The sequence below is a fragment of the Rattus norvegicus genome, chromosome 15, assembly GCF_036323735.1.
Source record: "Rattus norvegicus strain BN/NHsdMcwi chromosome 15, GRCr8, whole genome shotgun sequence".
Lineage (NCBI taxonomy): Eukaryota > Metazoa > Chordata > Mammalia > Rodentia > Muridae > Rattus > Rattus norvegicus.
Genome location: NC_086033.1, coordinates 25,975,715 through 26,002,447, shown reverse-complemented (window position 1 = coordinate 26,002,447; position 26,733 = coordinate 25,975,715). Strand labels below are relative to the sequence as shown.

Sequence of the window (26,733 nt, the reverse complement as noted above, 5' to 3'; positions counted from 1 at the left end):
ACATATCTCAAGAGGAAAGATTCTGACTACTAGCTCTTAAAAAGTAGCAGTTACTTGCTATTAGTTTTATTTTATTTTTTAATTTATGAGCTATTAGTTACTTTCGGTCATATCATAAAGAGCTTTTTAATGTCAGAAAAGTTCATTTACTACTTTTGTCTTTGGAATTTATGCTTAAGAAAGTGTTTGTGTATGTATGAATGTATCCAGACTTTTCACACAACAGAAACGAATTCTAAGAAGGATGGTTGAGATAGGAGAATAGTGTCCCTACTACTAAAAACCATGTCCTCTTCTTCCTTTACTCTACTCTACTCCCTATTTCCTCAAAAGCTCTTTGTTTACAATGATTACCATTACATGTACTGATAATAACATAATTATTAAAAAAAAACCCTGCCTATCAGAGAGTAGTTTATGGAAGATTTAAGTGGAACTGTGTTTCAGCCAGGAATATTGCAGAAACACTAAGCTACCAGTTTTGTGGACCAAGCTGAAACAAGCCCTTTTCTGGCACCTTTTTTCCTTATAAAAGTTTGTAGCTGGGCTTGTAGCGTTATATTCTGCAATGCAAGAATGTTTGCACTCCCTCTTTAAATTTCAGTTCTCCAATATTTTTTCTTAAAATTATTTTTTCCTTTTTTTCATCTTTATTAACTTGAGTATTTCTTATTTACATTTCGATTGTTACTCCCCTTCCTGGTTTCCGGGCCAACATCCCCCTAACCCCTCCCCCTCCCCTTCTCTATTTTTTTTAAATATTTATTTTATTTATGTGAAATAGGCACACCAGAAGAGAGCATCAGATCTCATTACAGATGGTTGTAAGCCACCATGTGGTGGCTGGGAGTTGAACTCAGGACCTCTGGAGGAGCCATCTCTCCAGCCCAACATTATTTTTATTAATAAGTCAATGACATTTCCAGCTTTTTAGACTGAAAATAATTGGTATTATCTGTGGCTTACATCCAGGAGAGTTCTCTGCTCATGTGACATGGTCCTGCTTCTGTAGGTTGCCTGAGCTTCTCTGACTCTTCCTCTGATCCTAAGTTACCACTGCATTCAGTACTGATGTCAATAAAGCTAGCATCCGGTAGATGGACATTCTATTTGAACTGTGTGACAGAGCCTTGGTGTCTGAGTTGTAGAGTCTGCATAAACATGTGTGATGTCACTATGGCGAAACTTGGGCTCAGGAGAATTGTTAGCTTAGAAGGTGAAGACCAAAGTCCTGCTCTGTCTATATTGTCATGTTTTCCAACATAAAGGAATGAGAAGATATCATAGTTGGATTTTTGTTAGTATCATTTACAGCTTTCAAACACATTAATTGTCCATTTCAATTCTTATGCTGGGTTTTATAGGTATTTGTGTGAGAAGGTCTGTGTCCTTTTATTATCTCTAGGCTTCAAAAGTAACTGAAAGGAAGCAAAGACACCCTTGGCTAATTAATTAATGAGAGAAATACTGCCTTCATATTTGCACATTGAATTATGGAAATCAAGGTGTTAAAAATGTATACCCTAGCTCAAAAGCACAGTTTATGAAAGGAATGACATAACAAAAACCCTACTTAATTATTGCCAATTCTTGTTTTACTCTAAGTACTTCAGAAACTTGAAAAAATTTAAAAGACGGGCCAACATGTAAAAGTTATTATTAGAGAAAATAGTTCCTTTAAAAATTCATTTTTAGTGCTTTCAATATCATCTGTAATTAATTATACTATTAAATTATGATATATCCATTTATTGTGCAACAATTTCTTGTGAACTTATTATAGGCTTGGAAATGTGAAAGACACTGTGCTTTTGGACTTTTCACTAAGAATCAGTAGATCCCTCAAAATTCAACAGATATCCAAGATAACATGTGAGTCCAGATAGCTAGGAAAAATAGAGCAGAGAGGCTTAACATATGATCTCTCTATGAACAGCCTAGCTTTTCTACTCAGTGAAGGGCATGCACACCCTTCTGTTGAAGTGAACATTCCTGGTTTGTGTGGAGACCCGGTTGTGTCATATAGTATTTTTCTGGAAACTATCTTATAAGAGGATGCTTTGCTGAAGTAGACGTGCAGACACGTGAGAAGATGTTTTGCTGAGAACAGACACATGATGTTTCTCTAAAAGCTTCCTGGGAAAAGGACATGATGTTTTGCTGGAGTAGACAGTTGAAAGGACACATGATGCTTGGTAGTGAAAGTATGTGTGTATAACTCAGGCACTATTACTGAGACAGGCCTTGTTTTCAGACATAATAAGTTTTGCTTAGTAGAAAGGTTTCCTCCACTGGTTTGGTTTTTGAAGAATTCTCACACTATTTAAGAGTATTTGAGTTTGACCTTCAATTCAAAAGATCATTGAGCAGAGTAACCTGGTGAACATATGAAACAAATTGTTTCCCATTTTAAACACGGGCTTTCCTTATAACCAGAGAGGCACAATGTAATGACCTATGAGCGACAAAAAGGAATTTCATGTTATTCTGTGATAGCCCCTTTTCCTAAGGAAATCACTTTAGCCAAAATAAACTCTATTCGTGTTCATATTATTAGTTTTTTCCTCCTGTTCTGGCTGTGCTATTCAAATATAGTATTTAGACTTGGTTTCCAAGCTTATACTGTGATTTGGTAAACAACTTTATATTGAGTCAAAGATATAATCTTCTATACTCGCCAAGTTCCTTTGGTCTGAAGGTCTTGTTAATATTATCATGTAATATGATAAAAGGCTGTTTTCACAGTATTATGGCCAATTTTTAAATGGATACAAACATTTTCATAGTTTTATAAACAAACAAATGACTTCCTGACTGATTTAGTAGTTTTCTGTAGCAATTTTAAGCATCATATTTTCCCATTCCTTGACAAAAAGTTGGAGTAATTATGAAAATGACTTCATTTCTGCTAACTAGTTATCACTAAATTAAGACAAGCTAGTGCAGATGATATTCCAGGTATATGAGTACAGTCAGATACAGAATGGATTCCGATAGACCAAGTTCAGGAACAATGGCATGGCTATACTAGAGAGACCTTGGGAGAGAGAAAGATAGGGGAGCAGAGTAAGAGAGAGAGAGAGAGAGAGAGAGAGAGAGAGAGAGAGAGAGAGAGAGAGAGAGAGAGAGAGAGAGAGAACTAAAGTGGAAAGAGAAAGTGGGAAAAGGAGAAGAGGAATGTTAGTTCCTATACTTTGGAGAGGATACTTGCCATATATTTCAGAAATCACCTTTAGCTTCCCTATGGAGACTCCACTGATCTAGTGTAAATATCTTAATACAGACTACCATTTTTTATCTGTAAAGATTTTTGATTTCAAGTTCTTAGGGTAAATAAAACTGTTATGATGGGACCTCCCTGAAGAGGGTAGCCAGAGTAACTGTTCTATGATTCTGACAGTTTTCACTGTGGTAAAATAATAAAGGGCAATTTTCAACAGTTCAAATTACAATTAAGAATAAAGATTTTAAAGTGATTCATTCACTTGTCAATGCCTCTTTTTACAAATTTCAAGTTTTTAAAATAGTTTAAAGTGTGTGGCAATATTATTTTACTTGAAATTTTGTACTGGTTTTACAAGCAAAATGAAATCCTGGCAAGCCAACTTCCTCTCTGCGCTTTATTTATTTTACCAGTCATTAAATAAATTGAGTGATCTTAAAGACCCTTTGTGACTATATAAGTCTGAGAGTTGCATAAGCTGTAGTCTAGTTTATGTAGAGTCATATCAGGAGCCATTTAGGATAGGCTAAGACTAGCTGGTGGTCTTCCTAGAAGCAGGTCACTGTTTTTTTGCATGACATAAGATGAGTGAGTTCTGAGTCAAGGTTCCATACAGACTTCATCCAGGATTGCATTTCCTGTTATTATTAAATATACATAATAATCACTAGGTATTTGCCCATCCTATTGGGCAGATTTCTGCAGATCAATGAAGATATATTGTCTTGTACTGATGCTATATAGACAGATGATTTCCTAATTCTTAATGAAAATCCTAAAGGAATTCCTAAAATTATATTAGTAATTATTAATATTGCTGTCTCCTGAGAAGCTCTGCCAGAGCTTAACAAATACAGAGGTGGATGCTTGTAGCCAACCATTGGAAAGAGAATGGGGTCCCCAATGGAGGAGTTAGAGAAAGGACTGAAGTAGCTGAAGGGGTTTGCAGCCCCACAGGTAAAACAACAATATCAACCAACCAGATACCCCAGAGCTCCCATGGACTAAACCACCAACTTAACAGTACACATGGAGGGACCCATGGCTCCAGCTGCATATGTAGCAGAAGATGGCCCTTGTTGGGCATCAATAGGAGGAGAAGCCCTTGGTCCTGTGAAAGCTCGATTCCCCAGTGTAGGGGAATGCCAGGGTGAGGAGGGTGTGTTTTCTTTATTGTTTTTACTTTCATTTTTAGTTCAATTTGTTCAATTCCTTCATCTGTTTGATAAGATAGCTTATTATCACAGGCATAAGTTATATGACAATTTTGATATTTTCTAGTTATATCTTTTGATTTTATATAGTAACTGAATACATCACAGCATAGTTTCAATATAGAAAGATTCCAGTGTACAGATTAAGATTATGAACATGAAGAGTTTATAAATACAAAATAAATTACAATGTTTTTTTCTAAAACAGTTGCATCATGTATCTTCTATAAGGGAAAGCACTGAAAGAAGATTCAGAGAAGACAGTTAGCTGTACCCTGAGTTGTACAGTCAATGAAACTGCTGACATATACCACTCCATTGGTGCCACTGAGGATGGAGAACAGCCGATGGGCTGAGATGTTTCAGAAAAATAAATTTTCACTTTGGGAAATTTGTTAAAAATCTTGTCCCCTAATTCAACACTTTCAATAATGCTCCTTTGGCTGCTCCCTCAATACCCTTCTGCATATAGCTTATGCTTATGCCTGTGCATATGTTTAGCACCCCTATGACAAACTGTATAACATGACATCAGGCATGTTTTTAAAAGAGATGGTTTCATATATTTAGGCTAAGCTCAAACTCAATATGTAGCCAAGGGTAATTTTGAATACCTGATCCTCCTATTTTCAACTAATGAATCGTGGTACTATAGGCATGTACTCTACACCTGGTTTTATGTGGTACTCAGAGGAAACTCATATTTTTTTGTATGCTGAGAAAGCACTGTGTCAACTAATCCCTATCTCTAGACTCTATTTGCAAAGCTGTATGGTCATTATTATGGCCTAATTCTAGAATATCTCGTTACTCTGAAAGAGAAAACTGCTCACAAATCTTTCTGTCTCTATGTTTTGGCCTAATCTACATAATTCATGTGAATAGAATGATAAAATATCCGGTCTCAAGTTGGACATATTTCATGCCCTATTTTCTGATCTAGAGTTGAGAATGCTCTATGTGTTTTGTGCTAATATTGGATGAAATGATCTGTATGTGTTTATTAGACCTAATCTTTTGACATTGAAATACAGTATCATTATCGGTAAAGCTCTTGTTTAAGAACTATAAAATTCGGTTATTAAAATAAAAAATCAATGTTTTAAATGAATTAATAATTTTGTGTTGAGCCATCTACATAGTTATTTTGTAGGCCACAGGTTGAACACAACATGATACAGAAAACATGTCTAATTGTTAACTATGGCAAGAATGACAGAAAGAGCTAGGTTATTGTTTGAGGCAAAGGTAATAAGAATTGTAGTAAATATGACAATTTTTGAATATTTCTGCTCCTTATTTGGAATAGGTTTTATGTATTACTTACATATTCTTCGTGAAAAATGACGGAATTTTTACATTAAGGTCACTTTTAGGACTTAGAATACCCTAATATCTTTTATAGCTATAAATTGTTTTTAAACAGGAAGTCATTTTATTTGTTTTAGACACTAAAAATAGTGAGTAATTATCCTGACAGTATTAATTTACTTTAGAGGTTGGAAACAGCTTCATTCTCCTTCCCATTGGTGCCCAACAAGGCCATCCTCGACTACATATGCAGCTGGAGCCATGGGTTTGTCAATGTGTACTTTTTGGGTAGTAGTTTAGTCCCTGGGAGCTCTGGTTGGTTGGTATTATTGTTCTTATGGGGTTGCAAGCCCCTTCAATTCCTTCAAACCTTTCTCAATGTTTTCCAATAGGGACTCTGTTCTCAGTTCAATAGTTTGCTGCTAGCATGTGCCTCTGTACTTGTTATGCTCTGCCTGAGCCTCTCAGGAGACAGCTATATCAGGCTCCTGTCAGCATGCACTTCTTGGCTTCATCAATATTGTCTACATTTGTTGGCTGGATCCCCATGAGGGGCAGGCTGTGAATGGTCATTTTTCAGTCTGCTACAAACATTGTCTCCATATCTCCTCCTATGAACATTTAATTCTCCCTTTTAAGAAGGACTGCAGAATCTGCACTTTGGTCATTCTTCTTCCTGAGTTTCATGTGGGCTGTAGATTGTATCTTGGGTAATTCGAGCTTTGGGGCTAATGTCCACTTATCAGTGTGTACATACCATATGTGTTTTTTTTGATTGGGTTACCTCATTAAGGATGACATTTTCTAGTTCCATTCATTTGCCTATGAATTTCATGAAGTCATTGTTTTTCATAGCTGAGTAGTACTCCACTGTGTAGCTATAACACATTTTCTGTATTCATTTCTCTGTTGAAGGACATTTGGGGTCTTTCCAGCTTTTGGCTATTTTAAATAAGGCTGCTATGAACATAGTAGACCATGTGTCCTTGCTGTATGTTGAGCATAATTTGGATATACACCCAGGGGTGGTATAGCTGGGTCCTCGGGTAGAAATATATCCAATCTCCAGAATGGTTTTCCAGAGTGGTTGTACCAACTTGCAATCCCACCAACAACGGAGGAGTGCTCCTTTTTTCTCCACATCCTTGCCAACATCTGTTGTCAAATGAGCTTTTGATCTTAACCATTCTGACTGATGTAAGGTGGAATCTCAGTGTTGTTTTGATTTGCACTTCCCAGATGACTAAGGATGTTGAACATTTCTTTAGGTACTTAGTCATTCGATTATTCCTCAGCCAGGAATTTTTTGTTTAGCCATGCACTCCATTTTTTAACCAGGTTATTTTATTCTTTGGAGTCTAACTTCTCGAGTTCTTTGTATATATTGGATATTAGCCCTCTATCGGATATAGGATTGGAGATCTTTTCCCAATCTGTTGGTTGCTATTTTGTCCTATTGACAGTGTCCTTTGCCTTACAGAAGCTTTGAAATTTTATGAGGTTCCATTTGTTCATTCTTGATCTTAGAGCATATGCCATTGGTGTTCTGTTCAGGAAAATTTCCCCATGTGTTAGAGGCTCTTCCTCAATTTTTCTCCTATTAGTTTCAATGTAACTGATTTTATGTGCAGGTCCTTGATCCACTTGTACTTAAGCTTTGTACGGGGTGATAAGAATGGATCAATTTGCATTCTTCTAGATGCTGACCTCCAGTTGAACCAGCACCATTTCTTGAAAATGCTGTATCTATTTTTTACTGGATGCTTTTAGTTCCTTTGTCAAAGATCAAGTGACCATAGGTGTGTGGGTTCATTTCTGGGTCTTCAATTCTAATCCAGTAATTGACCTGCCTGTCTCTGAACCAATAACACACATTTTTATCACAGTTACTCTGTAATATAGCTTGAGGTCAGGGATGGTGATTCCTCCAGAAGTTCTTTTATTGTTGAGGACAGTTTTCGATATCCTGGGTTTGTTGTTAGTCCAGATGAATTTGCAAATTGCTCTTTCTAACTCTACGAAGAATTGTGTTGAAATTTTGATGGTGATTGTATTGAACCTGTAGATTACTTTTGGAAAATGGCCACTTTTACTATATTGATTCTTCCAACCCATGAGCATGGGAGGTCTTTTCATCTTCTGAGATCTTCAATTTCTTTATTCAGAGACTTGAAGTTCTTGTAATACAGCTCTTTCACTTGCTTTCTTAGAGTCATTCGGAGGTATTTTATGTTATTTGTGACTATTGTGAAGGGCGTCATTTCCATAATTTCTTTTTCAGCCTGTTTATCATTTGAGTAGAGGAAGGCTACTGATTTCTTTGAGTTAATTTTATATCCAACCATTTTGCTGAAGTTGTTTATCAGGCTTAGTAGTTCTCTGGTGGAAATTTTGGGGTCACTTAAGTATACTATCAAATCATCTGCAAATAGTGATATTTTGACTTCTTCCTTTCCAATATGTATCCCTATGACCTCCTTTTGTTGTCTGATTGCTCTGGCTAGGACTTTGAGTACTATATGGAATAAGCAGGGAGAGAATGGGTAGCCTTGTCTAATCCCTGATTTTAGTGGGATTGCTTCAAGTGTCTCTCCATTTAGTTTGATGTTCACTACTGGTTTGCTGTATATTGCTTTTACTATTTTTAGGTATGGGCATTGAATTCCTGATCTTTCCAAGATTTTTCACGTGAAGGGGTGTTGAATTTTGTCAAATGATATCTCAGCATCTAATGAAATGATCATGTGTTTTTTTACTTTGAGTTTGTTTATATAGTGGATGATGTTGATGGATTTCCATGTATTGAATCATCCCTGCATCCCTGGGATGAAGCCTGCTTGATTACAATGGATGGTATTCTTGATGTGTTCTTGGATTGTGTTTGCAAGAAATTTCTTGAGTATTTTGGCATTCATATTTATAAGGGAAGTTGTTCTGAACTTCTCTTTCTTTGTTGAGTCTTTATGTGGTTTAGGTATAAGCATAATTGTGGCTTCATATAAGGAGTTGGGTAGTGTTTTCTCTGTTTTTATTTTGTGGAATAATTTAGACAGTATAGTTTTATAACTGCTTCTATTTCTTTAGGAATTTTGGGACTGTTTAAGATGGTCTATCTGATCCTTATTTAACTTTGATACCTGGTATCTGTCTAGAAAATTGTCCATTTCATCCAGAATTTCCAATTTTGTTGAACATAGGCTTTTGTAGTAGGATCTGATGACTTTTTGAATTTCCTCAGACTCTGTTATTTTGGATCCCATTTCATTTCTGATTTTGTTAATTTGGACACACTCTCTGTGCCCTCTGGTTAGTCTGGCTAACGGTTTATCTATCTTGTTGATTTTCTCAAACAACCTGCTCCTGGTTTTCTTTTTTTCTTTTTGATTCTTAGTATTGTTATTTTTGTTTTTACTTGGTTGATTTTTAGCCCTGAGTTTGATTATTTCCTTCCATATAGTCCTCATGGGTGCATTTGCTTCTTTTTGTTCTAGAACTTTTTGGTGTGCTGTCAAGCTGCTAATGCATACTCTCTCCAATTTTTTTTTGGAGGCACTCAGAGCTATGAGTTTTTCTCTTAGCACTGCTTTCATTGTGTCCCATAAATTTGGGTATATTGTTCCTTCATTTTCATTAAATTCTAAAAAGTCTTTAATTTCTTTTTTTAATTCTTCCTTGACCTAGTTATCATTGAGTAGAGCATTGTTCAATTTCCATGCTAAATCAGCTTTCTGTTGTTTTTGTTATTAGTGAAGACCAGCCTTCGTCTGTGCTGATCTGATAGTATGCATAGGATTATTTCAATCTTATTAAATTTGTTGAGGCTTGTTTTGTGATGGATTATGTGATCAGTTTTGGAGAAAGTTCCATGAGGTGCTGAGAAGAAGACAAACTCTTCTGTTTTTAGGATGAAATGTTCTATAAGTATCTGTTAAGTCCATTTGGTCCATAACTTTTGTTAGTTTCTCTATGTCTCTACTTTCTGTTTCCATGATCTGTCCATTGATGACAGTGGGTTGTTGAAATCTCCCACTATTATTGTGTGAGGTGCAATGTATTCTTTGAGCTTTAGAAAGGTTTCTGTTATGAATGTAAGTGCCCTTGCATTTGGAGCATAAATATTTAGGCTTGAGAGTTCATCTTGGTGGATTTTTCCTTTGATGAATATGAAGTGTCCTTCCTTATCTTTTTTGATGACTTTTGGTTTAAAGTCAATTTTATTCTATATTAGAATGGCAACTCCAGCTTGTTTCTTTGGACCATTTGCTCAGAAAGTTGTTTTCCAACCTTTTACTCTGAGGTAGTGACTATCTTTGTCTCTGAGGTGTGTTTCCTCTATGTAGGAAAATGCTGGGTCCTCTTTACGTATCCAGTCTTTTAGTCTATGTCTCAATTGAGTCAATTGATGTTAAGAGATATTAGGAAATAATGTTTCTTCTTTCCTGTTATTTTTGTTGTTAGAGGTGGAATTATGTTTGTGTGCCTCTTTGCTTTTGGGTTTGCTGCAAGAAGATTACTTCCTTGCTTTTTCTAGTGTAGAGTTTCCCTTCTTGTATTTAGTTTTCCATCTATTTTCCTTTGTAGGGCTGGATTTGTGGAATAATATTATGTAATATTATGTAATAATATCATGTGTGTATCTGCACACATTTTTTTTGTTTCATTTGGGTATTTGTTTCTTTATTTGATTACGATATATTACTTGAAGTGCTCAGTAATTTCCAAGTTTTAGGTACCAAATATTTTATTTTATTTTGATATTTGGTAAGAATTGCAAGATTGTTGTTTCTTTAACTGAGCTTTCTTACCCATTATTTTTTGTATTGTTCTGGAATTATTGTAATCCATGTTATCCATTTGTGATTCTGATTGATGGATATTTTAATCTTCATTGTTTTCTTTCTTTTTAGCCTCATGTGTTTGAGTTAATTTCAGATTATCTGTCTTCTACCTCCTTTAGTCTTTATTAGTATTTATGGTTGTTTAAACTTCCAATGTATCCTTTTATTCATTTATTAAATTCTCTAACCTTACAGCTCTCTAATAAGTTTTCTTTAATGATGTAATATTCCTGCATAGCTTCTAAGTTTGGTTTTGTATGTTTTTCTGAATTCTTTATTAATTTATTTACATTCTTTTGTAGCTCATGAAAAATTTGAAACAGTTATTTTGAATTTGTTGTCAGGAAATTCATATATATTTAATAAATATAATATATATTCATATATACACAAACATATACACACATATATCTATATTTGGTGTTGGCTATCATAGTTATTTTCTTCAGTGACAAGTGTTTATGCTTTGCTTTTTTTTGTTAGTTGATCATACTTTTCAATGACAAAATCTATTGGATTTTGATCTAAGTCAGTAGGAGAGTGAGTGGACAGGAGAAAAGAGGGGAATATGGGAAGGGCTAGATATGATCTTGTAAAGTCCATATATGAACTGCTGTATTAGAAGTTTCCTAATTTATAACTATGCATATAAAAATTGTTTAAATGAGTAACTTTAAATGGGGAGAAGATGCCTCTAACAGACACAAAAGGAAAGAAAAAGAAGAGGAGGAAAAGGAGATCAGTAAAAAAGCATGGCAGAAAGCCGGTGTCATGTTTTTTACTGTTCTTCAAGTTGCTAATCAGGTGTCTATAGATTGCCTCGAACAATATAGGCTGTTGCCACTGCTTTGGTTACACACCAGTATCTGAAAGTAGGTCCATAAAACATCACACAATTTGGCCATAGAACATGGAGAAATGCAGCTGGTGCAAACCTATAACTTTTTTCTTGACTGGCTAGATTCCATGGTGCAAAAAGGTGATATGGAAAATGCTGGATGAGAAAACCCATCAACCATCTTATCTGGCTACAATGTCTACCCTGTAATTCACAACTATGGCTAATCTGGTAAGATGTGATCATTGAAGCAAAAGTGGCAGAGACTATTTTCTGATACTAACTACTTTCTGATAATAGAGTTAAGGCCTCCTCCACAAACTGGAACTCATAATTGATACTTTAAACATGGTCAAGAATTTGTGATAGGGTTATAGGCCCTAGGGAAGATGCTACTACTATTATGTTGCTAAATGATATCATATAAGAATGCTTTCCAAACACACTTATTTTTCTACAGAATTTTGTGTTCTCTCTCTCTCTCTCTCTCTCTCTCTCTCTCTCTCAAAAAAAAAACCCTCACAATACAAATACACACAGAGAAAGTCAAAGCAAAGGGGGAGAAAAAAGAAGATGAAGAAGAAGAGGAAAAAGAGGAGAAAAATCAGTACCTCACCTAATTTTGTTGAGTACCATGTTACTGGGTATATCAACCAAACTTCCTGGCACGCAACTTGCCCAGGAGTAGTTGGCAAATATGAACTACATGGTTTTATCCATTCATAAGTGAAGACCTGAACTCTTATTAGAGAAGTTTCCTTTTGCAGTAGATGGTTATTAGTATAGGAACTCATAACTGCTAGAGTATAAGGGATTGTGGATTATGGAGTGGGGTATATATGCCACACTCCTTTTCTAAAGGTTCGGGATTCATTGCTTTGAAGGGTTAGAAAGATTTTTGCACCAATAGATGATATTAGATAGCAAGCTGTGAGGATAAATTTGACCAGAATAAATTTTATATGTGTATGAAATTCTCAATATACTCCTACCAGGTTTATTTATGAAATTAGCTGCAGTTATATGGAAACAATTAGTTTCATATTAATGTTTATCAAAATATTCAGAATTGTATATGATGGAGTTCTAAAATGTATGTATAGAATGGATGCCTGATCTATCATGGTTGTTGTCCAAAATGTATATGAATGGCCAATATTATAAGATAAAAGGTGACATTTGTTTTCATTTTAAAATTTTAAAAGCAAGTCCCACTCTGTGCTTAGATTGGTCTAGAACTATGTAGCCCTGAGTGGACTCAGGCTTGCTATAATCTCCCCCCCCCCTTTTTTTTACAGAGCTGGGGACTGAACCCAGGGCCTTGGGCTTGCTAGGCAAGCGCTCTACCACTGAGCTAAATCCCCAACCCCAATCTTCCTACTTAATCTCAAGTTCTGAGGAGGAATGAACAATTGAATTGGTCAAGCTTATAATTTTGTGTGGAACATTTATAGGTTTATTGTCTTCTCTCTTTTCTTGCTTGTTCTTCATTTTATTTTATCAAACACATATTGACTACTTTATCCTAATTTAAATTCAAAGAAATAATATTGTAAGAATAATTTACAAAAGAGTCGGACTGAGATCAGTTTGACAGAATAAAATTGAGTTAGAACCCAATGTCTCCATCAGAGAACATGTGATTTGGTATATTTAACTCCATAAGAGTGTCATTAAGTTAGCATGAAGCTGTGAGAATTATGATTAGTAACTCACTTAGAATCACACAGTGATATACAATTTAATCAGATATTCACCCAGTAATTGCTATGTGTGTATATATGTCAGAAATATATATAGTACATTTCCTTCATCATTAACTTGGGGGGGTTAGATTAGACCAACAATTTCTGCTGTTCTGTGTCTGCCCTTTTCTCTTGTAATCCACAGTGCAAGCCTATAATTTATACACGACAGATGCCTACACCTATTTGTAGTTTCATAGATAGTTGAAAATTGTTTGATATATGGAATACTCTTTGTTTGTTAGTCATTATATCTCTCGTACTTATAATGATGTCTGAGATGTAGATAATTATTATATATATATGGAAACATTGAATAAAGTTGGAAATACAGTTTAAATTAATGAGATAGTAAATACGACTTCCTCAAAACCCTGGGTAAAGGCCAGCAAGATGACTTAATGGGTAAAGACATTTGCTATGAACTCCAAGACTCATATAATGGAAGGAAAAACTCCTGCAAGTTGTTGTGAAACTTCCGTATGCTGTGCATGCATGTGTCTCCAGACATAAATAGATAAAATATTTTTAAAGGTCTTTTCAAAGGGTTTATGCAGCTTTAAGATTGTATTTGCACATATTTCCATTTTCCCAAGTATTCAGCACATTTAGGTAATGAAAATCTTTTACATAGAGGTATTAGAAAGTTTATCAAAGGGCTGGAGGGATGGGTTAGCTGTGAAAGGCCAGGTCCACAACCAAAAATATAAAAAAGATTATCACGTATATAGTAACAGTTCTGTCCATAACCTGGGAAACTAGCCATTTTCTGTGGGGAAATGTGTATTTCTATTCTCAACAATGAACCATATACCAACTTTAAATTACCCCCTTGGTGTTTTCTTCCTCCTTGGCTATCTCTAGACTCCAGAGAATTGATCTTTTAGAGTTACATCCCATGGTGTTAGTTAGCATGTGGTTACATCAGCACAAGACCTGATAAATACTCAAATAGAGACAATGCAGTCTTCTTTATGGGTGTGAGAAGAGGCTTCTCCTATCTCTTATTTATAGGTTCTAGTATCACCCAGGCTGGCAAAGTAGTTGGTAGGTGAAAAATATGTTAAAAATATTTGTATAAATCATTTGAGCTTTTAGACAGCATGGCTATTTTGGTATAAGTAACTTTTAAAATTCTGTGAGAACAGTGTTACGAAACAGAAAACCTGAAGAAAGTATGTAGGGTAAAGAATTGGGTGAGGTGATATCTGTGGTGCTGTGTTTGAATGTATGGGAGTCAGTAGCACTAATAATTTTGAATGTAAATAGGAAAAAAGTAGATATTTTAAAATATAAATTCCAAAACATAAGTCGAAGTCAGGGAAGACAATGTGAAGGAACAAGTCTGTAAGTATTTGAAATTTTCTCTCTCGAACTCACTTGCTGAAGGAGTTGTGTTTCTATTATATTTTTGTCAGAGTAAAAGTTAAAATAGTATGATATAATTTGTTAAAATCTCTATTGAAGATATGGACAGGCTGTTGTTTTGGGAGACCAGATAAAATCTCTTTTGAGCTTTCTAGAAAAGATTAATGCGAAATTTCAGGCATTTGGAAAGAAGGCTTTCTGCCAGACACTAAGGGATTGAAGAAAATGAATTATTAAGTCTCACATGTGGCTACGAGTCCGGAAACTGGACCAATAATGGCAGTGGTTACAAGTCAGATGTCCTTATGCTACTTTCTAAGATAGTTTTCGGACTGTCATTTTCAGATACAAGGTTAACATTTCAATACAGAGCAATATAAGCAGATATCAAGTGGGAGTATTTCAGATACCCTGTGATTGGATGGTTTCCATATTTAATTTTACTTACAAAGTGGTTATCCATACACATGAGTATGCATACACATTTATATGAATATATACATATATATGTATATATGTGTGTGTGTGTGTGTGTGTGTGTGTGTGTGTGTAACAATAATAATAGTAAAGAAATTATTGGCCTGAGAGGGGGTAATAGGAGAATAACTATGAGTGGTTAGAGAGAAGAAAGGTAGGGAGGAAGTGATTTACTTGTATTTCAATTAAAACATTTAAATTGCTTTTTCGTTATATTGACTGCATTTAAAGGTAGACATCTACTGCTGTTGCCAACAGAAGACGAACTCAATAATATTTTTGTAGATATTTGGTCTCATAGTGCTTCGTTTGAGTACTTACTGATCTTTTGTTTATATATTACAATTTCTGAGTTTTTAAATTTGCGTGCTTGTACATGTTCCTTGTGCTGTCTCTTTTTTAAAAGATTAGGATTTATTTGTTTATTTGCTCTCCTTTCTTCAATGTTTCCTTGGGGCTTTAATATCTTTATTACATTATACCATATGCTTTCAGCATTTTCCCCATGAACAGCAGGTTTGAAAGGATAATAGTGCCTTCCATCCTCTGAAAGAACTTTCCAGTTTAAAAAAAAACACTGGAAAGAAGCTATTAATATTTCATGTTTTATAACACTTGAAACCACCTATTGGCATGTGTGTGAACTGTAAGAATATAATATACTAAAAAAATAGGATTTGTACATTTTTATATATTTCCTTTATCAATACAGTATTTTTTTGTTTCTCTTCCCAGTCTCAGTCACCATCATAACCTCCTCATTGTCTATGCAAACAATGTGAACGGGCTTTACATTGTTAGCAAGATGAATTTCTGCATAGATTCTTATTTTTCCCCAAAGCAATGGGTCCCATGTGGAGGTCTCACAGCTCACTAACCTATGGGGAAGGACTCTGTGCCCCTAGCTGTCTTTATAACCATCCTCTAGATACTACATCCCTGGAGATTAAATAAAGAATCAATGTTTGCTAAGTGCTTTCAAGAGGAGTGGGCTTTATCTAGAAAATTGGAAGCAAAGATGAGTAGATACAAGATGGAGGGAAAAATCCTCTTTCAACTTTCTTAGTTTTCTTTATATGTAGTAAACACTGGACTAAATCAAACTACATGACAGTCTGAGGAAGAAATGCCCTGAATTGGTATCCATGGGTGACTTATATCCTACAAAAAACTTCTCCCGAACATAATTCTTTGTTAGAAATTTTACTGGCACAGTACACAGACTTTCTTAGACTGTGGCAGAGCATGAACATGTTTTATGGTAAGATCCAGGCCAACTGTATTAATGTCTTGGTAAGTTGCCTTGTTTTACCACACAAAAGATACAGATCTTATAAAACAGCTGGTATGATCTCAAAGCCCGTTTAGCTTTGGTGGTATGACAGTAGTAACGATGAGTCCACTTTAAATCCTGCCAGTTGTGTCTCCTAATTACCTTTGAAATAAAACATTCACTTTCATAAATGTGCGTTGCTGTTTTCCACTTAGCAGACCCCCTTCTGAAATGGTCTCCTACTCTAGGGATAGTCCTAAAATATAAGCTTATTAAGCAATCTCCCAGAGTTTATCAAAAAATACATCGGAAGCTATTCAAACTTAATTTCATTATTGAAAGCTTCATGACTTATTCTCCACTATATTGGTTTGCTTGTGCCACTTTTTTGCAAGTATATGTGTGTATGTGTGGTGTGCATTTGTATACATGCTTGCAGATACATGTATGTGCAGATATATGCCTGTGTATGCACAGACCAGAAGTTGACTGTGGGCTCCTTAATCACTCTTCATTTTATTTTTCAAATTTATTTATTTATTTATTTATTTATTTATTTATTTATTCATTTATTCATTCATTCATTCATTCATTCATTCTCCTCTGTGTGTGTGTGGCAGGGGGCATGGTATATGTGTGCACTTGTGCTAAGGCTTGCATGTGGAGTCAGAAGACAATCTGATGAAACTGTCTTTACCATTCCACCAATTCTATTCAGGGAATTGATCTTAGATTGTCAGTCTTGGTGACAAAGGCCTTTACCCATTGAGCACATCACTGGCCACCTACTTTATCTTTTATGGCATTGTCTCTGAATCTGCAGCTCACTGATGCTGGCTTGTCTGAGTAGCCTTCCATCTCTGCCTCCAGAGGGATGGAATTATAGGTGGCTACCACCCTCCTTGGTGTTTACGTGAGTTCTGTAGCTATGTATTCCTGACTTCACACGTGTGTGGCAAATGCTTAACCTATAAAGCCAACTCCTAGCTCCAAAGTTTTGGACCTTTTACAGTAATTGGAAGCACTTTTCTGCTGTGGGGCATTTTCGTTTATTTTTCATTCCCAAAATGCTTTTTCCTTAAATTTTAATTACCAAACCAGAGAAATGTTTCTGGAATGCCCACCACTATACTATCCTAGACTGGTCTCTGTCAGAATTCCATTACTATTACATTCTTGTCTCTTGTTACTATAGGAATGATTTGCTTCCTTCCTTCCTTCCTTCCTTCCTTCCTTCCTTCCTTATATTTCTATAACAGAAGTTTGGCGAGATATAAGCTGTGTCTTCTGTGTTCATAGATGTTATAACAATTGGCACACAGGAATTATTCCCTAAATATTTATTGAATAAACAAGTGAACAATTTATAGAAATGGTATAAACTATGTGTCTTGGAATATCATGTTAAATACTATATGTAAGATTTGTTTTGTCATGTGTAATTAAAATATTCTGATTATCATCGGAATTGTACATTTTCTGAGTCTGTGGTTGCAATAGCAGAAGAGAAGAACTTTTTCGTTCTTTTCTGAAGAGGTACCATGGCTTACCATGGCCATTTGTGTATGGATATGTAAGTAGCAGGTAGCTGCTGAGCATTGTTGTTTTGATGAATATTATTGTTGTTATGACTACCTGACAACTGGTGGGAGATACAGCATACATTTTTGGCAGCTCTGTGGCAGAGATGAGAGATTGATTCTCTATATTTCTTTCCCGAGGAATAGCCAGATTAATTTTTCTTATATAAAGATTCAAACATTCTTAAAAGGAGGAAAATAACTTAGAAAGCAAATATCTCCTCCCCCCTTAATTTTTTGTGGCTGTTGACTTGCTCCTGTGGTATAGCCTCAGTTGACCTTTAACTTTATAAATAAAGCAGCCTGCCCTCAGACTTGTTATATTTCTGCCTCAGCCTGTCATGCTTGAATCACAAGCATGTGCTACCACACCTGGGCTTGATTGTTTCCTGTTTATTTAATAGGTTTTCTTCTACCTAGTAGTGCTGTACTAAATATTGAATCTTAAGTAAAGATGTTTGGGTAATCTTCTTACTTTCTTTTAAAAATGGTAGAACTAATCGTTATGATAGAATGTTCTACAATGGTAAGCATTCCTGGTTTTCAGATGGCTGTTCCTACTTTCAGCCTTTTCTAAAGCAGTGCATCAAATTCACAGTTAATGTAGTGGTGAGCAAAGGGGTTTTGAGAGCAGGAAGAAGATTTAATTGTTATTTAGATCTTTTTTTGTTATATATTTTGATTATGTTTTTCCTCCTTCCCCAACTCTGCTTCCTCCCTTTATCCCAGATCTCTCCTCTCCCCTCACCCAACTTCACTGGATATAAGCACACTGTAGGCATGTTCCATGCACAGGAGTAGTTGGCCAACACAAAATGGACTTCAAAAAAGTGGACTTCATATTTTATGTTGTTTGCTTTATTTCTTCATGTGTTTGTTTCATCTTGTTTTGTTTGGGTATTTTTGTCTTATTTGTTTTTTGGTTTTTTGCTTTCTGGGTTTTTTGTTTGTTTGTTTGTTTTTTTTCATCTTTATTAACTTGGGTATTTCTTATTTACATTTCGATTGTTATTCCCTTTCCCGGTTTCTGGGCCAACATCCCCCTAACCCCTCCCCCTCCCCTTCTATATTGGTGTTCTCCTCCCCATCCTCCCCCCATTACCGCTCTCCCCCCAACAATCACATTCACTGGGGGTTCAGTCTTGGCAGGACCAAGGGCTTCCCCTTACACTGGTGCTCTTACTAGGCTATTCATTGCTACCTATGAGGTCAGAGTCCAGGGTCAATCCATGTATAGTCTTTGGGTAGTGGCTTAGTCCCTGGAAGTTTGGTTGGTTGGCATTGTTGTTCATATGGAGTCTCAAGCCCCTTCAAGCTCTTTCAGTCCTTGCTTTCTGTTTTGATTGTCATTTTCTTTCTTTGAGAGAGGTGGGGGAAGAAGAGAGGATTTTCACAAGTACAGCCTGCATCACTCGCTCTTCTTTCTGTTTACCTGTTGTGAAGGATTAAGCAGGAAAATTTGCATTGTTCCCTCATATAAAATCATAGGGTCCTTTGTAAACTTCTTTTTGTTAAATTATTTTTATTAAGTCAATTTTTAAAAATTTAATACATCTGCTATATTTGAAAAAACAAAATGTATTCATTCAAGCAATATGGAAACAACTGAGAAGACTTTAATCATGCCATATAAAAGGGGAGAAATCATACTATCACCCGAATTTTATTTGCCCAAGATTTCTGGGCATTGGTAAATACCAAATGATTGATTTTATTTATTTTTTATTTAAATTTTTTTATTTACATTTCAAATGTTATCGCCTTTCTTGATTTCCCCTCCGGAAACCCCCTCCCCCTGCTTCTATGAGGCTGTTCCCAGTCCACCCACCCCTTCCCATCTTCCCACCCTGACATTCCCCTACATAGGGGCATCGAGCCTTAGCAGGACCAAGGGCTTCTCCTCCCATGGATGCCCAACAAGGTTTTGTAAATTTCTTAGTTTACAACGTAGTGCAGGCCAGGGAGATAGCCTATGGGTTCTTGGTGCTTTTCAAGAGGATCTGAGCTCAGCTCTTTCCAGTACCCACGTTGGGCTGTTCATAGATATGGCTCCAGGTGGAGCTGATACCTCTCAGATCCAGGCACTAGTGTATATTCCGAACCCCCAACCCCCACCACATGCCTATAACTACAAATAATAAAAGAAAACCAAGAAAGCATTGAAAGATTAGTACAAGCTTAGTTTTCATATTAGCAAGATTGCCCAGCAAAAAAGGATCTAGAGAGAAGACTCTGAATAACTATCAGCTAACTAGCAAACTCAGTATAGGGTAAATATTTGAAGAAAATATTGCCAGTGGGTTTGTAAAAAATACAATTTTACAGAATTAACAAGCTAACATCGGGCTTTTAGGTGTGTAGAGTAGTCCTGAAGTAGGCTTTTACATGTAAGGCATATCTCAGATCATTTCAGTATGTCTAGTTTACAAGCTCATCATTTAATTTTTTTAATTAAACATGGGGAAATATAAAATGGAGTATGCAAGGTTTTTCTAATACAATCTCTTTAAAATTTTTCATTTATTTCATGTGTATGGGTGTTTTGCTTGCATGTGTATCTGTTTTTTACATGCGTGCCTGGTGTCCATGAAGAGCAGAAAAAAATGTTGGATATCCTGGGACTAACATTGCACATTTATTAGCTGCCCTGTGGGTGGCGGGAACTGAACTGAGGCTCTCTGCAAGAGCATTGAGCCACTTTCCATTTCCCCAATGTAATCTCTTAATGATAAAAAATATTATAATTTTGAAAATGGTGATGTAGTTCTAGTTCGATATTATTTGCAGTAATTATAATTTCTTTTATTTTTGATAGCCAGAATGAAAAATTAATTGAAGAAATGGAGCCTGCAAATGATACCACTGTGACCGAATTTGTTCTCACTGGTCTATCTCAGACTCGGGAAGTACAGCTAGTCTTGTTTGTTATATTTTTATCCTTTTATTTATTCATACTTCCAGTGAATATCCTTATTATCTGCACCATCAGGCTTGATCCCCATTTGAGTTCTCCCATGTATTTCCTGCTGGCTAATTTAGCCTTTCTTGATATTTGGTACTCCTCTATCACAGCACCTAAGATGCTTGTAGACTTTTTTGTGGAAAGGAAGATAATTTCCTTTGGTGGGTGCATTGCTCAACTCTTCTTCTTGCACTTTGTTGGGGCATCTGAGATGTTCCTGCTGACAGTGATGGCTTTTGACCGCTATGCTGCCATCTGCCGCCCTCTCCATTATGCTACCATCATGAACCGCCATCTCTGTTGTATCTTAGTGGCCCTCTCCTGGACAGGGGGCTTCGTTCATTCTATAATACAGGTGGCTCTCATTGTTCGACTCCCATTTTGTGGGCCCAATGAATTAGACAATTATTTTTGTGACATAACTCAGGTTGTCCGTATTGCCTGTGCCAATACTTTTCTGGAGGAATTGGTCATGATCTTTAGCAGTGGCCTGATCTCTGTGGTGTGCTTCATTGCTCTGCTAATGTCCTATGCCTTTCTTCTGGCCATGCTCAAGAAACACTCAAGCTCAGGTGAGAGCACCAGCAGGGCTATATCCACTTGTTATTCCCACATCACCATTGTGGTGCTAATGTTTGGACCATCCATCTACATTTATGCTCGCCCATTTGACTCGTTTTCTCTAGATAAAGTGGTATCTGTGTTTCATACTGTGATATTCCCTTTGCTCAACCCTATCATCTATACATTGAGAAACAAGGAAGTAAAGGCAGCCATGAAAAAGCTGGTGAATAGATATGTTTTTTGTAAAGAAAAGTGAAAATTAAATGATATATTTTACATTGTGTTAACACAGGAAGTGGTGGTAATGTCACATTGACATTCTTTTCTTTAAACTCTATTCGAAGATTTATTTATTTTTATTTTGTATGTATAAGTGGATAAATGCTTTTTCTTCATGTGTTTATGTGTATCATATGCATGCCTGGTGCCTACAGAGAGCAGAAGAACATCTTGGATCCCACGGAGCAGGAGTTAATAGAGGGTTGTGAGTCAATATTTAGATTCTTGGAATAAAATATGGGTTGCCTATAAGAATTTCAGGTACCCTCAAACACTGAGTACTTGTCTTAGTTCTTAAACTCATATTTTTTTCTATTTCCAAAACATATTAAAATGGAAACAAATTCACCCTGAAATGTTAAGCAGACCATTATTGGAATTTTGATTTAATAATTGTGTCCTAAAGCACACATATTCATTAATTGTTCAGTAAGTAAGTATTCAGTAGCAGGTCTGTGAGAAGAATGTATGTTGTGAAATAATAAAATAAGTAAGACTTTGGAGATATTTTCATTATGGACTTGAAGAAAAGGCTAGTAAGTAAGCATAATTTCATGTTACTAAAGTAAGTATTGTATTTCATTTTTGGCTCAGTAGGAGTATTTGGCAAACTATCTTTCTGAGCCTGGAAAATGTTTACCTTACTTTTAACTCTCCCAGACTTGATAGAACCTGAAGGTTCTGTTCTGTAAGTCATCCCAACTCCTATTTCAGTTGGCACATAGTGAACATCATTATTGACAAAGCTGAAGCTTTTTGCCAACTATGGAAACAATGTTTATGCATCTAGAGCACAATATAATTTGTTTACTGTAAGATTTTTCTCATTTCAAATGTATTCACCAATCAATTCACAATTTTTATAGTCTACATAATAACCTTCAGAGGAAAGTCAGGCCTGAAAGAAATGGCTCTATGTTGACTGGGATCAGTAGACTTGTATCTGCATGCTTTAAACACATACCTTCTATCTCCTTTGTCATTTTTGTTTGTTTCCCATGGTTGATGCTTTCCTGTGTCATTAATTTGAATAAATTTTGCATAATAATTAATGTTGAAATTTAGCAGTATAATGCAATTATTTTCCATCAAATTATGTTTTGTAGTTTATATAGATGATACCTACTTAGATATGATATACTTCAAGGGCCAGTAAATTGCTTATTAGGGATAATTTTTTATATTTTGATACTTAGAACTCAACTAATAACCATGTTTCAAATATAAAAGGTAAGTATAAATATCTGAGTTTACAAGAAATTCTTATTTGACTAAATTTAAATGTTTAATTTTAAGACAAAGAAGTCTCCATGAAAGAAGGAGTTCCCACTATGTGTGTGTCAAGCTTTATTTAGTCTTTTTTTAATATTATAATATGAGTATTATTGAAAAAGATAAATTTCTGTCGGCATCAGGAAAAATTTATGTGAATGACAAAAAGACGCTCTGGAGAATATATTTCTCACTATTACTTACTTGAAGAGGTACATTTCTTAGTTTAGGAAAGAATTCATGTCTGGCCCAGTGTATCTGAAGGTGAAGTGGTGGTACATTTATGTTGATTGTTTGCGTTAAACTTGTTTTTATTTTTTATTTTTTTCTTACATTGACTTTCCTTCATCTTCTGTGCTCAACACAAATTTTTTTCTAGGGACGCAATGACACAGACTACAATTCTGATTCCTGAACATTGAGTTGACACCTCATCACCTGGAACTGAATCAAACAGTACATTCTGAATTCTATACTTTTGGAAACACTTTTAAAAACAGGAAAATTCAAAAGACATACACATATTTAATAAATAATGTGTTATGACTCCAGATTTTATATTACCTTATTGTTTTCCTTTACCAGAAGTACTTAACATATGTTCAGAAGTTGCTTTTGTTTTATAACTTATGCTTGTGTCATTATTAATAACATTACTTAAAAAGTGCCTGCGCACTTTCTCTGGTTTTCAAACACTAGTATAAAAATAGTTGCTGAACATATATAAGTTAATAATGTAAAGGAGCAGTGAAACTCTAATTGTTTGCTTAGAAAAATTATCTGAATCTAAGGTTAATATTGACGGGGTGGGGGGTTCTTTGACATACTACTGAGTCATGACCTAGCCTGACTCATGGAGGAAATAATTGAGTAAAAATTTTGAAATTCATTTTGCCATTCTCATCAGTAGATGAGTAGAGATGAGTTTTAATAGATCTGACAAAAATCTTTAGCTTTTTTCCCAAACAAACATTACATTTCTCCCACTTTTAGTCACAAAAAAGTTCATTAGAAGTTCAAATGTATGATCACAAAAATAAGTAACTTACTTACTTGACCCCAAACACCATTAGTGCTAAGAATGAGAATTAACTGAGGTAATGAACAATGATAGGAGAAAGAGGCACCGATCACACCATACATTATCTTGGTGTTGTAGTCAGTGCCACAGCGCCATCTCTCAATAACCCAGTACCATCACAAGCAAAATTCCAAATTTGCTGAGAGCCAGTTTTCTAATGTCTAGTATTTTTATGCATTTCCTTTTGGTTGAGTTAAACTGACTTTAGGTTTTTTGTTTTGTTTTTTAATTTTCCTTTTTGGTCTTCCAGTCTCTAATACTCTACTTTTTCACCTTCAGAAATTGATGCTGAGGTTCTATTTTCAAAAGCAGAAAAATATAGACTTAGTAGCTTAATTTCCTTACCTCAAGATTGAAATTGTATTTAATCAGATTGATTTCTGGGAAATTTTGCAGTGTTGGTTGTATTAATCTCATACTATTTTTTTTAACCCCAATAGCACCCAGATGGCCATTACTAAATCTGACAAAAATTCTCAACAGTATTTTACATTTCTTCTCCATTTAATTTCTAAAAACTGTACATTAGATATTCAAAATTTATGATCATATAAATAATGATACAAGATGTGGGCAGTATTTTGGAAAACATACCCCATCAATCAGTAGCTTGTTAAGTAAGACTTTTATTCATATAGTTTACTTATCAAACATTATTAAAACTATATCAGTTAATCTATCCTGCTTTCTTTGATAATATAATTGACTATTTTAAAATAAATGTTGGAGGTTGAGTACTAAGTAAAAAATTCTTTGCAGAAAAAGAGGCTATATCCTTATGCATATACCAGAGGATCCACTGCACCCAGCAATTGATAAGTAATCCCCTGAAGTCCCAGAGCTACCACTGGGAGTCCAGTGGACTCAGGGACCAATCATCCCTTGAAACCCCCCACCCGCTGAATACCAATCCGCTTCCACCTGGTCCTTCCTGCTGGGACACACTGCTAGCTAGTCTGCTTCCAGAAGATACTGTATCTTGAGGCATATCAGAGGATCCTCTGCATTCAGAACATTTGACATCATATATTGAAGGATACCAGAAGAATCACTGCACTCAGGACATTTGGTATCACATCCTGAGGCATCCCAGGAGATCTGCTGCACCCAGGGGCATCAGACACCATAACCAGAGACATCCCAGGAGATCTACTGCACAGGGCATCACAGCTTGAAGGCATGCCAGGAGTTCCTCTGTACACAGGGCAACTGAGAAATTGATACCACAGTCTGAATATCTCCCAGGGGCTCTGTGGCATGCAGGGCAACTGACCCAAAAGACTGAGAACCTCCCTGGAGTGTGGCTGCACACAAGGAAACAGAAACCACAGTTCATTGACCCCACCTAGAGAAGAGCTTCACACAGGAAAACAGTTTGGCTACCTCTTTGAAGGCCCAACAGTCTGAAGGCCTCCCAGAAGATCTACTGTAGACAGGGCAAGAAATCAGCAGCTCCTCTGCCCCTCTGAAGACTCTCCAGTTGGAAGGACTCACAGGAGGTCTGCTACAGCCAGGGCCACAGGCATATCAAGAAACCTGTTGAAACCTAGGGAAAAAAGAGGCAGACTCCACAGAGAGTCACCCAGACCAGCAAACTCTAGGGATGACCAGATGGTGAGAGGCAAGTGCAAGACCATAAGGAACAGAAGCTAATATATGTGTGCATCACCAGACAGTTCTCCCACCACAGAAAGCTCTGAATACACCAACACACCTGAAAATCAGGAAGCTGACCTAAAATTCTATCTCATGAAGATAATAGAGTCCTTTAAGGAGGATATAAATAACTCACTGAAAGAAATACAGAAAAACACAGGTAAACAGGTAAAAGTCCTTAGAGGGGAGACAAATACATCCCTTAAAGAAATACAGAAAAACACAAACAAGTGAAGGAATTGGATAAAGCAATTCAAGATCTAAAAGTGGAAGTAGAAACAATAAAGAAAACACAAATGGAGGCAAACCTGGAAATGGAAAACCTAGGAAAGAGGTCAGGAATTACAAATATAAGTATTACCAACAGAATACAAGAGAGAATTTCAGGTGTAGAAGATACTGTAGAAGAAATTGACAGAAAAATCAAAGGAAATTCAACACATAAAAAATCCTAACCCAAAACATCCAGAAAATTCACGGCACAATAAAAAGACCAAATCTAAGAATAATTGGAATAGAGGAGAACGACCTGAAAATGTCTTCAATAAAATCATAGAACAAAACTTCCCTAACTTAAAGAGGGAGATGACCAGAAAGGTACAAGAAGCCTACAGAACACAAAATGAATGGGACCAGAAAAAAATCCTCTCATCACATAATACTCAAAACACTAAATGCATAGAACAAAGAAAGAATATTAAAATCTTCAAGGGAAAAGGGCCAAGTAACATACAAAGGCAGACCTATCTGAATCATACCAGACTTCTCCACAGAGACTATGAAAGCCAGAAGAGCCTGGTCATATGTCATGCAGATTCTAAGAGAACAGAAATGCCAGCCCAGCCTATTCTATCCAGCAAAACTCTCAATTAACATAGATGGTGAAACAAAAATATTCCAGGAGAAAACAAAATTCAAACAATATCTATCTACCAATCCATTCCTACAGAGAATCCTAGAAGGAAAACTCCAATACAAGAAAGAAACCCACAACAAAGAAAAAACAAGATATTATGCATCTGACAACACAACCAAAAGGAGAGAACCACAAG

At 35.8% G+C, this 26,733-nt stretch overlaps 1 protein-coding gene across 1 annotated transcript; it reads left to right on the top strand.

The window, feature by feature from the left end:
• The first annotated feature begins 20,707 nt into the window (after window positions 1–20,707).
• Or4m1 (olfactory receptor family 4 subfamily M member 1) lies at window positions 20,708–21,649 on the top strand. Its single transcript, NM_001000096.1, has one exon. The coding sequence runs from the start codon at window positions 20,708–20,710 to the stop codon at window positions 21,647–21,649; it is 942 nt and encodes a 313-aa protein (NP_001000096.1).
• The last annotated feature ends 5,084 nt before the right edge of the window (window positions 21,650–26,733 follow it).

Excerpts from the sequence above, each read along its gene's own strand:
- Or4m1 (NM_001000096.1), top strand. The coding sequence starts at position 20,708 with ATGGAGCCTGCAAATGATACCACTGTGACCGAATTTGTTCTCACTGGT.